Here is a 12,589-nt window from a genome sequence, read left to right as displayed (position 1 = left end):
CTGTGTTATTGAAAAATAACATCAACCGCTAAAAACATATAACCGCAATGGTTAAATGTCACTTTTTTAAAAACATATTCTAATGAAACTATGTTGCTTTTATTTCAGGCAACAATGACATATGTCAAGAAGATTGTGTGTAAAAATATGTTAGAAATTACTGAGTATCACCTTGAATTGCAAAATGAGGGAAAAGTAGCCAAGCCAGAAAAATGTCTGATTCTTCAGCTTGGTGGTCGTAATAGTAGTAATGTTCACTAGAGGGAGCCCAAGCAATCCCAGACAGCTCGACAGCCCTCTGCCTCAACTTGTCAAAAAAAATAAAATAATAAGATGTATTTACCTTTATCACATTTGTCATTTGTATGGCATTTGAACCATATTGACGTGATCAGGGTGAGTGAAAGTACATGAAATAACAGCACATAGGCCAGTCTGAGCACGGCGCTTGTAACGCCAAGGTAGTGGGTTCGATCCCCGGGACCACCCATACACAAAAATAATTATGCACGCATGACTGTAAGTCGCTTTGGATAACAGCGTCTGCTAAATGGCATATTACTTATTATTATTAAATTAATAGAGTCATGAGTAATGCAGGAAGCATTTGGATATTACTTCACTCGTCCGTAGCATTTTTGATGATACAGTATCTGTTTAGATGAAAATGGGTTTTAATTGCCATACCTCTACGAATACCACATCTTTACAACTACTAATGATTTCAATATTAACAATACTTTAATGATGAAAGGGACCCTACTTTGACATGTTGCTCTCTCTGTCAGAGAGAAGAGTAGAGCTGTGCAGATGAGGACCCACGTCCTGCCTCCACTGCCTCGATGAATCAACCACAACACCAGGGTCTGTCTCCTTTCACCTCTTTCTCTGGTCACCTTGTCTGTGTTCACAGGTCTGGAGCACAGAGAGAGTATCGAATAATATGATAAATAGTGTTATAATAATAACTACACATCCCATTACCAGCTGTGTAAGGGGAATACATAGGCATTCATAACATCTGACATGACCGTTTCATGACACGTTTATGATTGTTACAACCTTCTTAGCACATTTTTTCAACTATAATTTAATACATGGAGAGAAGATGTCAAAGTCCTAGTAATGCTTTATTTTACGCTAGTTGTCTGGAATTTATTTAGAAACTACATGGTAACAGACTAATTACATACTTTTTTACTTAAGTCCTCATAGAGATTCATTGTAAAAAAAACAAAAAAGTACCAATTGTTTCTACCAATGACAAAGGAGTTACTAGCTTTGTTAAATAATTGCAAGTGATGTCCAGAGAGTTGCCAATTTTTCCCAAGTACTTTAACAGTTTTTTGAGCCATGCAGAGAATAAGACTGAATCAGCACATCACACCCATCAGAGACACATACAGGGTTCACAGTCAACAGGGGGAGAGAGCACACTGAGAGAGAGGTAAACTGTCACTTCCTGTCCCCAGTCTGTAACTCCTCCCTCTAACCTGGTGCTGATGAATTTACATTTTACATTTTACATTTTAGTCATTTAGCAGACGCTTTTATACAGAGCGACTTACAGTTAGTGAGTGCATACATTTTTCATACTGGCCCCCCGTGGGAATGTCAGTGTCATTTTGTGTAGTTAGTTGTAATGGAAGTGCATGTAGTCATAGATCAACATAATTTACCACTACTGTACATACAGAGAACTATCTGTAATTTATCTGAAAACAATATTACTGTAAAAGCCATTATGCCTTCTTGGTCTTCAGCTCAGTTTCCCATGACGTGTTTTACTTTAACAAGATCTGATAGCCATACTGAGTTTGACCACAGCTTTTACAACACTGTGGACCGCAGTTAAGTTCCTCTTCATACATAAGACTGTGTTTAAGTGCCCCCACCCTTACTATATTTGTATAGGTGGGTTTTTACTTCTAAAAACTTACATTTGAACTATAATCCCTAAAATATGTGTTGCTGCTGTTAGAAAATGTTCAGATCAGAACAGGCCTCATGCCTCCACATGGACATTATAGTTGTATATTTTCTTTACAATATTCATTACTATTATTAAGGTCTCTGGATACGTCTTCTCTTTGGATGTTCTAAATGTCTGATGGCCTGGTGATTAATCCTTTCAAAATACAACTTTCTTAGATTCCAAGCAACAATAAATGAAGAATACAACAGTAAATGTGGCAAGTTTGTAATCTGTATTCTCAACACATCTCCAAAATTGTAAGGAAGAAATAGCAACATATATATATATATATATATATATATATATATATATATATATATATATATATATATATATATATATATATATATATATATATTATTTTATACAGTTTCTCCATTACTTAATTAACAGTTAATCTTAAGCTACCTCTCCATTGTTTACAGTAACTACATCACACATCTTTTTTTCACCACAATATGGAATGGAAATATATACATTGAAGTCAGAGAATGCCCCAGTGGCAGAGTGCAAATTGGCAGGTGAAGGAATCTACAGGAATCTACAGCAATGTACAGAGTGCAATGAGCAAATGTACAGTTTCAGGACGGTAGTGCGGAGTGCATAGAATCATAATATCTCCATATTTTATTCACATAGTTTATCTAAAGTAAAAATAGAAAAACGTATGGACTTTTTCATTCACTTATCATACAGTACTTGTGCGCTTTTCCATGAAATTCAAAATAATTTTTATGATAAAAAATTATGCATCTTAACTTTTTCATTTAATGCATACAAATCTGAAACTTTACTAAGAAGAAAAGTGTGAATTATTTCACATGAAAATGATCTCAGCATAAGCTTAGGAGTGGGGGGGAAGAACAGGTACTCAATCATCTTGGACGCCTGGCCATGACCTCATACTCTTCCTGAGTCATGTCTTTTTTATCCAATGAGATGTAGGTGCTCGCCTCTTCTTTTGGCTTCCCATTCATACCTTGCATCCTTTGAGAACCACAAGAAAAAAACAAGTGGAAGGGTTAAGTTACTTCTAGCACTCAGAAAAAGTAAATCTAGGCCTATAGCAAGCATCTTATCAGACAGTGTCTGGGTTTACAACAGATACTTTGAGAAATAAATTTCCTTTTCATGTAAAAATACTTCTATATTCTACATAATTTTGTCTCTATTGTGCAATAAGTGAAAAGGATCCTACCGTATGTAAGCATTTGAAGACAGGTAGATGAGGATGGCAACAGTCACACTGAGAGACACACCAGCTATGGTCCAGGGGAGAACTGCATTCCCACATCCTTCAGAAAGATCTACAATTGATGAAGAGAGAAACAGTGTGATTAGAGCAATCTTAGACCTCATGTAATAACCACACCACAACCTTGACACAATACAATTGCAATCTGTGCCAAGTTAATACTGTCTACGGGAAAAAATATCTGCATGTTTTTTCTTTAAATTATAGCACCTCTCTGTTTCCTTCCTTCTTGCGTTTCCTGCAACTTCCCTCTCACTACACCCACAGTATTTCTGCTGACACACTCCACACTGGTGTTGTTGGTGTGGTTTATAACAGGCAGGCAGATGGTGCTGTTCATTGAGGACCCGAACACTGATGTAGTGAGGCTGTACTTCTCTGTGTTGAGCTCCAGCAGTGGCCACTCTATGAGGGGTAAGGGAACCCCCTGACTGACACACACACAGGTCATGACCTCTGCCTGATCCACACACCCAGAGCCAGGAAGAATCACAGGATGGTCTGGAAAAGACAGTGAAGAGAGAGAGATCAGTGATAGATTGATGCTAAAAACAATTCCAGATCTTAAAATATGAAATGAGTTTGTATATTTCAATCAAGTTTGTACTGTTTGTACTTACACATCACAGTGACAACAGTGGAAGCTGTCATAGTCCTGTTGAGGTGTTGCGCTGTACACACATACTCCCCAGCACGTTCTCTTGTCACATTGGAGATGGTGAGAGTGGCATTTTCAGTGTAATTCTGAAGTGGGGCACTTGTCCTGTTCTTACTCCAAGTGATGTCAGATGGTGGGTAACTGTCAACATTACAGGTCAGATCCAGGGTACCATCCTCCTTCACTGTTTTATTTCCAGTTATTTGGGGGTCTTTCACATCTTTAGTGCATAGAGTTTCTAATTTTACACATGTATTGTTACACATACACTAAATTCTAACTATATTGGTTGAGGGACTAATTACAATGGATCATGATTAAAAAGCAAGGGAAAAGGTCAAAGCCATGACATAACTGCATATAGCCTGCATATTGTATCATCTGCTTGTTATCAAGGTTATTCCTAGGTTTCAAAGATTTTCTGGAATAAGGTGTTTAATGTAAAATGTAGGTGACATGGTACTCACATGTCACATTCAAAGTTACTGTCTCTTCAATTTGATGTTTTTTCTGAAAGGTTACTTGACACGTAACCTTCATGTTGTGGTGCTCAGCTGAGGGGGTAAAGGTCAAAGTTGAGAAGTGGGATGTTGTGACGCTGGTCAGGTCCTCTCTCTTCTGTATGGTGGTATTGTCTCTGAGCTCAGTGATGTTGTCTCCTGTCCCTCTCCATGTCCATGTGATGTTAGGAGGAGTTCCAGAGCAGATCCTCGGGGCAGTGCAGGTCAGAGTAGCTGGTTCTCCCTCTGTCAGAGGAGGAGTCAACACTGAGGGCTTCTGGGTCAGAGCTGGAGACAGGAAATACAAACACAGAAGTGAGTTTTACATATGTGTACTAAACAGCAGTGACACATAATCAGCCAAAGGAGAGCAGCATTGATGTGCTAAGTCTGAATAGGAGTCTTCCCAGTAATGACATCTTGAGAGGGAACTTGGCAAGTGTGTACTGTATACAATGAACTACAGTAATAGTATGTCACTGTAACTGACAATAATAGTCATGAAATACCTCTCACTGTGATTTTCACTTTCTTGGAGTATGTATATGCACTTAGCAGTCTGAACTGATACTCTCCAGCATCATTCTTTCTGATGTTGTTGATGATTACACTACAGTTCTTCTTTGTCAGATCAGTCTCCAGTAGAGACACTCTCTTTCTGTAACCCTCCTGAGCTTTAGAGGGCGTTTCAGAGTGGATAATTATGTTTTCATCCTGATCACATTTGCCATTTTTAGGGCATTTAAACCATATTGCTGCAGTAGGATTGAAGTTCTCTGCATGACTGAAGGTACATGAAATAACAGCACATAGTCCCTTCTCTGCTGTTATCTCTGCTGGACTGAAGGTGATGGTCCAGGGTGGTGGTGTTTGTGGCTGTTCTGATGGAGGGAAATTAATACAGCCATGAGTAATGCAGAAAGCACTTGGATACTACTTCACTTGTTCGTAACATTTGTATGATATAGTATCTATTGAGATATTTGCCATACCACTACTACTACCACATCTACTAATGATTATTACATTACCAATAGTAGTGATAAAAGGGACCTTACTGTTGCATGTGGTTCTCTCTGTCAGAGAGAGAAGTAGAGCTGCCCAGATGAGGACCCACATCCTGCCTCTACTGCCTCGATGAATCAACCACAGCACTGGGGTCTCTCTCCTCTTTCTCCTCTTTCTGTATGGTCACTATCTCTGTCTGTGTCTACTGGTCTGGAGCACAAGATAAGTGTGAACTAAAACATTAAATGGTGTTGTGATAATAACAACTCCTTATGAGTGACTCCATATAATGTATTATAATGCCCGACATAGGCGTTAATATCTGCTCATAAATATCTTTAACCACATTCATAAATAATTATGCCTAGGCTATATAAAGCCTTATGAAGCAATGGGTTGCAATGCCCTAAATGATTAATAGAACATTACCATTACATTACGTAGTCATAATCAAGTTTTAACAGTCATTCAATGTAACGAGACAAAACTATATAATGGTTAAATAGCTTGTCTTTCGATCCATGCAGAAAAGTAGACTTAATCAGCACATTACCTCTCTCTCAGTGTGCTTTCTCCTCCTCTTGATCAGGAGCCCTGTGTGAGACTCTAATGGGTGTGAACTGTCACTTCATGTCCCCAGTCTCTTCCTCCTCTCTCTTTCCTGGTGCTACAATCAAGGAAGTCCCTCTGTACTGTTTACCGTCCAGCCATACTGTACTGTATATAGACCATAATCAACCAACCCAGTAAACCACCTTGGTTAACATTTACATTTTAGTCATTTAGGAGATGCTCTTATCCAGAGCGACTTCCAGTAGTGAGTCAATAAATGTTTTCTGTATTGGTCCCCCGTGGGAATCAAACCCACAACCCTGGCATTGCAAGCACCATGCTCTACCAACTGAGACACACACTGCAATCCCAACATACTCTGCATTCCCAACATACACTGCATTCCCAACACAGACTGCAATCCCAACACACACTGAAATCCCAACACACACTGCATTCCAAACACACACTGCATTCCCAACACACACTGCAATCCCAACACACACTGCAAAGATTTCTATAAGATTTCTATAAGAAAATACGTGCATATTTCAAGATTGGCTGTTTGTAACATGTACATGTGTATAATATGGTGTATAACCCAGATTTGTGATTCTTCACTCCAGAGAACACATTTTTCCACTGCTCCAGAGTCTAATGGTTGCAAGCTTTACACCACTCCAGCCTATGCTTGGTGTTGCGCATGGTGATCTTAGGCTTGTGTGCAGCTGCTCGGCCATTGAAACACATTTCATGAAGCTCCCGAAGAACAGTTTTTGTGCTGACGTTGCTTCCAGAGGCAGTTTGGAACTCAGTAGTTAGTGTTGCAACCAAGGACAGACTATTTGTTTCCGTCCACAATCTTTCACTTATACAGACATATCAGACCCACTTTTGAAGAGTGATGACAAGAAGTAATGATAATAATGCAACTGATCACAGCCTGAAGTGGAAGAAATTGGTTTCAACAATGCCTGATAAAGTATCAGTAATGTGTAAACTGTCAGATGAATTTCAGTGTCATTTTGTGTAATTAGTTGTAATGGAAGTGCATGTAGTCATAGATAAACATAATTTACCACTACTGTACATACAGGGAACTATCTGTAATTTATCTAAAAACAATATTACTGTAAAAGCCATTATGCCTTCTTAGTATTCAACTCAGTTTCCCATTACATTTGTATTGTATTTTAACCAGACCTGTTAGTGCATCTTCACAGAATTTGACTAAAGCTCACAACACTATGTGGGCTGTAGTTTAGTTCCTCTTCCCACTTTGAGACTGTGTTAAAGTGCTAAGGCCTTGCTATATTTGTTAGGTGGGGTTTTACTTTCTTTAAATACTTTAAACTCTACACCATGTTCCTTGAAATATATGTGTTGCTGCTGTTGAAAAAGTGGTGTTAAGTACAGGTCTCCTAAGCAGGCCTCATTCTGCAGAAGGGACAGTAGAACAAACTGATTTTTACAATACATGTTATCGTGACTTTTATAAGGGATTCTGGATATGGCTTCATTTTGGCTGAATTTCTGGTGGCATGAGCCTCAACCTGGTGGATACTCCTGCAAATGCCTTCCAAAGTCTCTCTTCAGCATGCCCCAAACTAGAGATTTAGTCAGCCACCAATTGGTACCTAAAAGCCTAGTAGAGTTATTCTAGCTATTGTAAGTCATAGCTCCATCGAACACCTTTGGGATGAATTGGACCGCCGAATTGGACCGCCGACTGCGAACCAGGCCTAATCGCCCAACATCAGTGCCCGACCTCACTAATGCTCTTGTGGCTGAATGAAAGCAATGTTCCAACATCTAGTGGAAAGCCTTCCCAGAAGTGGAGGCTGTTGTGGAGGCTGTTATAGCAGCAAAGGGGGGACCAATTTATTTGCAAATTATGGTGGAAAATAAGTATTTGGTCAATAACAAAAGTTTCTCAATACTTTGTTATATACCCTTTGTTGGCAATGACAAAGGTCAAACGTTTTCTGTAAGTCTTCACAAGGTTTTCACACACTGTTGCTGGTATTTTGGCCCATTCCTCCATGCAGATCTCCTCTAGAGCAGTGATGTTTTGGGGCTGTCGCTGGGCAACACGGACTTTCAACTCCCTCCAAAGATTTTATATGGGGTTGAGATCTGGAGACTGGCTAGGCCACTCCAGGACCTTGAAATGCTTTTTTACGAAGCCACTCCTTCGTTGCCCGGGCGGTGTGTTTGGGATCATTGTCATGCTGAAAGACCCAGCCACGTTTCATCTTCAATGCCCTTGCTGATGGAAGGAGGTTTTCACTCAAAATCTCACGATACATGGCCCCATTCATTCTTTCCTTTACACGGATCAGTCGTCCTGGTCCCTTTGCAGAAAAACAGCCCCAAAGCATGATGTTTCCACCCCCATGCTTCACAGTAGGTATGGTGTTCTTTGGATGCAACTCAGCATTCTTTGTCCTCCAAACACGACGAGTTGAGTTTTTACCAAAAAGACCATATGACATTCTCCCAATCCTCTTCTGGATCATCCAAATGCACTCTAGCAAACTTCAGATGGGCCTGGACATGTACTGGCTTAAGGAGGGGGACACGTCTGGCACTGCAGGATTTGAGTCCCTGGCGGCGTAATGTGTTACTGATGGTAGGCTTTGTTACTTTGGTCCCAGCTCTCTGCAGGTTATTCACTAGGTCCCCCCGTGTGGTTCTGGGATTTTTACTCACCGTTCTTGTGATAATTTTGACCCCACGGGGTGAGATCTTGCGTGGAGCCCCAGATCGAGGGAGATTATCAGTGGTCTTGTATGTCTTCCATTTCCTAATAATTGCTCCCACAGTTGATTTCTTCAAACCAAGCTGCTTACCTATTGCAGATTCAGTCTTCCCAGCCTGGTGCAGGTCTACAATTTTGTTTCTGGTGTCCTTTGACAGCTCTTTGGTCTTGGCCATAGTGGAGTTAGGAGAGTGACTGTTTGAGGTTGTGGACAGGTGTCTTTTATACTGATAACAAGTTCAAACTGGTGCCATTAATACAGTTAATGAGTGGAGGACAGAGGAGCCTCTTAAAGAAGAAGTTACAGGTCTGTGAGAGCCAGAAATCTTGCTTGTTTGTAGTTGACCAAATACTTATTTTCCACCATAATATGCAAATAAATTCATAAAAAATCCTACAATGTGATTTTCAGGATTTTAATTTGTCTGTCATAGTTGGCGTGTACCTATGATGAAAATTACAGGCCTCTCTCATCTTTTTAAGTGAGAGAACTTGCACAATTGGTGGCTGACTAAATACTTTTTTCCCCCACTGTATATCTGCAACTAGTCAGTTTGGTGGAAACTTGCATATTTTATTCCACATTAATATCTGTCGCCAATTGGATGGAAACCTAGCTAGTGGGGTAAAGAGAAGAGATAAAGTAGAATAGTGTTGGATAAATTAAACAAAGTGTTTTCGTACCAATTAATTAGTATAACTTCCCATAGATATCCCTGGGTCAGAGAAGGGGGATGTTGCAGTCTTTCCCTGGATAATCCTGTCCCTCAGCCTTAATGTGGCACTCCTTGTCTATCTGACCAGTCCTTGTAAATGGTAAGACAACATGACAACCCCACAGTTGAACACATGGGGACATTTGGCATAAGGTCAGGAGGCATAAAATTCTTATCATTGTTATATTTTGCTGTTTTTTATCAATACGTATGCAAGGTAGGACTGTCTGAGAGAGGTAAATCATAATCAAGGAAACCTTTTAGCTCTGTTTGGCTAACTGAAGTTGCAACCAGAGACCGTAGCCTAGCGTAAAGAGGCGAACCAGCAACCGGAGGGTTGCGAGTTCAAATTCCAGGTCCAGTGGGAAGTGAACTGGCAACTGGAGGGATGCTGGAATCAAATCATTGATGCCATTGGGTGCCCTTGAGCAACCCACTACAGCACCCAGTGTCAGGTTAGTGTTTTTCATGATGAATTTAGTTCTGGAGGCTGCTCTGCAGTGGTCACTAGCTGACATAGCCAAAAGTCATGAAATTTGATTTTACACTGACTTAACCACACAGCTAACTTAAGACAAAATATCTTTGCAGCTGACCCATCTAGCGAAACTCACTCCGTTCTGCCTCCAGGGCAACATTCATGACAATAAACGTCAACCTGCCGCCCAGTGAGGCAACCCCCCCTCACCTCTCCAAAATGTTTATATATGTGTATGTGTGTCTTTCAGAGACGTTGGGTTAAAGTCAAATTTCAGTTGGACCTTGTGTGCAACTGACCAATAAAGTGATCTTAATCTTAAAAAACTGGTTGCAACTTACTGTACAGTAGATGCTTCCTTTACAGTGAGGGAAAAAAGTATTTGATCCCCTGCTGATTTTGTATGTTTGCCTACTTACAAAGACATGATCAGTCTATAATTTTAATGGTAGGTTTATTTGAACAGTGAGAGACAGAATAACAACAAAAAAATCCAGAAAAACGCATGTCAAAAATGTTATGAATTGATTTGCAATTTAATGAGGGAAATAAGTATTTGACCCTTCTGCAAAACATGAATTAGTACTTGGTGGCAAAACCCTTGTTGGCAATCACAGAGGTCAGACGTTTCTTGTAGTTGGCCACCAGGTTTGCACACATCTCAGGATGGATTTTGTTCCACTCCTCTTTGCAGATCTTCTCCAAGTCATTAAGGTTTCGAGGCTGACGTTTGGCAACTCGAACCTTCAGCTCCCTCCACAGATTTTCTATGGGATTAAGGTCTGTAGACTGGCTAGGCCACTCCAGGACCTTAATGTGCTTCTTCTTGAGCCACTCCTTTGTTGCCTTAGCCGTGTGTTTTGGGTCATTGTCATGCTGGAATACCCATCCACGACCCATTTTCAATGACCTGGCTGAGGGAAGGAGGTTCTCACCCAAGATTTGACGGTACATGGCCCCGTCCATTGTCCCTTTGATGCGGTGAAGTTGTCCTGTCCCCTTAGCAGAAGAACACCCCCAAAGCATAATGTTTCCAGCTCCATGTTTGACAGTGGGGATGATGTTCTTGGGGTCATAGGCAGCATTCCTCCTCCTCCAAACACAGCGAGTTGAGTTGATACCAAAGAGCTCAATTTTGATTTCATCTGACCACAACACTTTCACCCAGTTCTCCTCTGAATCATTCAGATGTTCATTGGCAAACTTCAGACGTCCCTGTATATGTGCTTTCTTGAGCCCCCCTGCTGCAGGATTTCAGTCCTTCACGGCATAGTGTGTTACCAATTGTTTTCTTTGTGACTATGGTCCCAGCTGCCTTGAGATATTGACACGATCCTTCCGTGTAGTTCTGGGCTGATTCCTCACCGTTCTCATGATCATTTCAACTCCACGAGGTGAGATCTTTCATGGAGCCCCAGGCCGAGGGAGATTGACAGTTATTTGTGTTTCTTCCATTTGCGAACAATCGCACCAACTGTTCTCACCTTCTCACCAAACTGCTTGGCGATGGTCTTGTAGCCCATTCCAGCCTTGTGTAGGTCTACAATCTTGTCCCTGACATCCTTGGAGAGAGTTTGAAATCTGATTGATTGATTGCTTCTGTGGACAGGTGTCTTTTATACAGGTAACAAACTGAGATTAGGAGCACTCCCTTTAAGAGTGTGCTCCTAATCTCAGCTCGTTACCTGTATAAAAGACACCTGGGAGCCAGAAATCTTTGTGATTGAGAGGGGGTCCAATACTTATTTCCCTCATTAAAATGCAAATCAATTTATAACATTTTTGACATGCGTTTTTCAGGATTTTTTTGTTTTGTTGTTATTCTGTCTCTCACTGTTCAAATAAACCTACCATTAAAATTATAGACTGATCATTTCTTTGTCAGTGGGCAAACGTACAAAATCAGCAGGGGATCAAAAACTTTTTTTCCCTCACTGTATGTTACTATTTTCAATACTGCACAAATTGGCTCTAAAATCATCTCAGATAACAATGGTTTTGTGACTTAAATAGCAAAAAGGGTGAAAAGAAGAGAGCTAAAGAAGAAGATAGTACCTACATCTCATTGGTCAAGGAAGACGTGTCTCCCGAATATGACATCATCTCCCCGAATCACCAATGATCCTCTGCTTGTGATAAACTTCTATTTTATTTTAGAGTTTGGTTCAGAGGCTTGATTTTGCTATTTTATTTCAATGTAAATTATTTTCTATTGCTATAAAAAAAAAGATCTTAGGGTGAGCGCTGAATGCATTTTTACGTGAATGAATTCAACCTCTTTTTCTGAATAATGTCTCAGGCTTTTATGCACACAAAAAATATCTCAATTATAACCGAATGATGTTATATTTTATGTAAAAGCACATAAGCTACAAGTTTTTGTTATCTTCCTCATGTTCAACTATGTTAATCAAATTGTTATGTAGATAATCAAGGTACCACAGTTGCAAATATTGTCAAGTGAAATGGTTGAAATGGTACTGTTTTGGGTATGAGAGTACAGATAACAAACTACAGGGATGCAGCTCAGTTGGTAGAGCATGGCGTTTGCAACGCCAGGGTTGTGGGTTCGATTCCCACGGGGGGCCAGTATGAAAAAATAAAAAATACAATACTAACTGTAAGTCGCTCTGGATAAGAGCGTCTGCTAAATGACTAAAATATAAATGTAAAATGTATATAGATC

General features: G+C 40.1%; 1 protein-coding gene across 1 annotated transcript; it reads right to left on the bottom strand.

Annotated features, from left to right (window-relative positions):
* Window positions 1–2,353: 2,353 nt before the first annotated feature.
* LOC121559397 (sialic acid-binding Ig-like lectin 14) lies at window positions 2,354–6,016 on the bottom strand. Its single transcript, XM_041872625.2, has 8 exons — window positions 5,950–6,016; window positions 5,447–5,606; window positions 4,898–5,269; window positions 4,356–4,676; window positions 3,851–4,108; window positions 3,441–3,731; window positions 3,174–3,282; window positions 2,354–2,962 (listed from the first exon to the last, which is right to left on the bottom strand). Exons 2-8 carry the CDS (start codon window positions 5,505–5,507, stop codon window positions 2,851–2,853), a joined length of 1,524 nt encoding a protein of 507 aa, XP_041728559.2. The 5' UTR covers window positions 5,508–5,606; window positions 5,950–6,016; the 3' UTR covers window positions 2,354–2,850.
* Between the last annotated feature and the right edge of the window lie 6,573 nt (window positions 6,017–12,589).

Source organism: Coregonus clupeaformis, unplaced genomic scaffold (assembly GCF_020615455.1).
Source record: "Coregonus clupeaformis isolate EN_2021a unplaced genomic scaffold, ASM2061545v1 scaf0493, whole genome shotgun sequence".
Lineage (NCBI taxonomy): Eukaryota > Metazoa > Chordata > Actinopteri > Salmoniformes > Salmonidae > Coregonus > Coregonus clupeaformis.
The sequence above is the reverse complement of the archived record's forward strand: the minus strand, read 5'-3'. Positions and strand labels throughout refer to the sequence as shown.

Bases quoted from the DNA above. Each gene is read 5' to 3' on its own strand.
- LOC121559397 (XM_041872625.2), bottom strand. From the start codon at position 5,507: ATGTGGGTCCTCATCTGGGCAGCTCTACTTCTCTCTCTGACAGAGAGA. The intron at 5,270-5,446 runs GTAAGGTCCCTT...TCCCTCCATCAG, and splicing joins AGAGAGAACCACATGCAACA to AACAGCCACAAACACCACCA. The intron at 4,677-4,897 runs GTATTTCATGAC...TCCTGTCTCCAG, and splicing joins AGTGAAAATCACAGTGAGAG to CTCTGACCCAGAAGCCCTCA.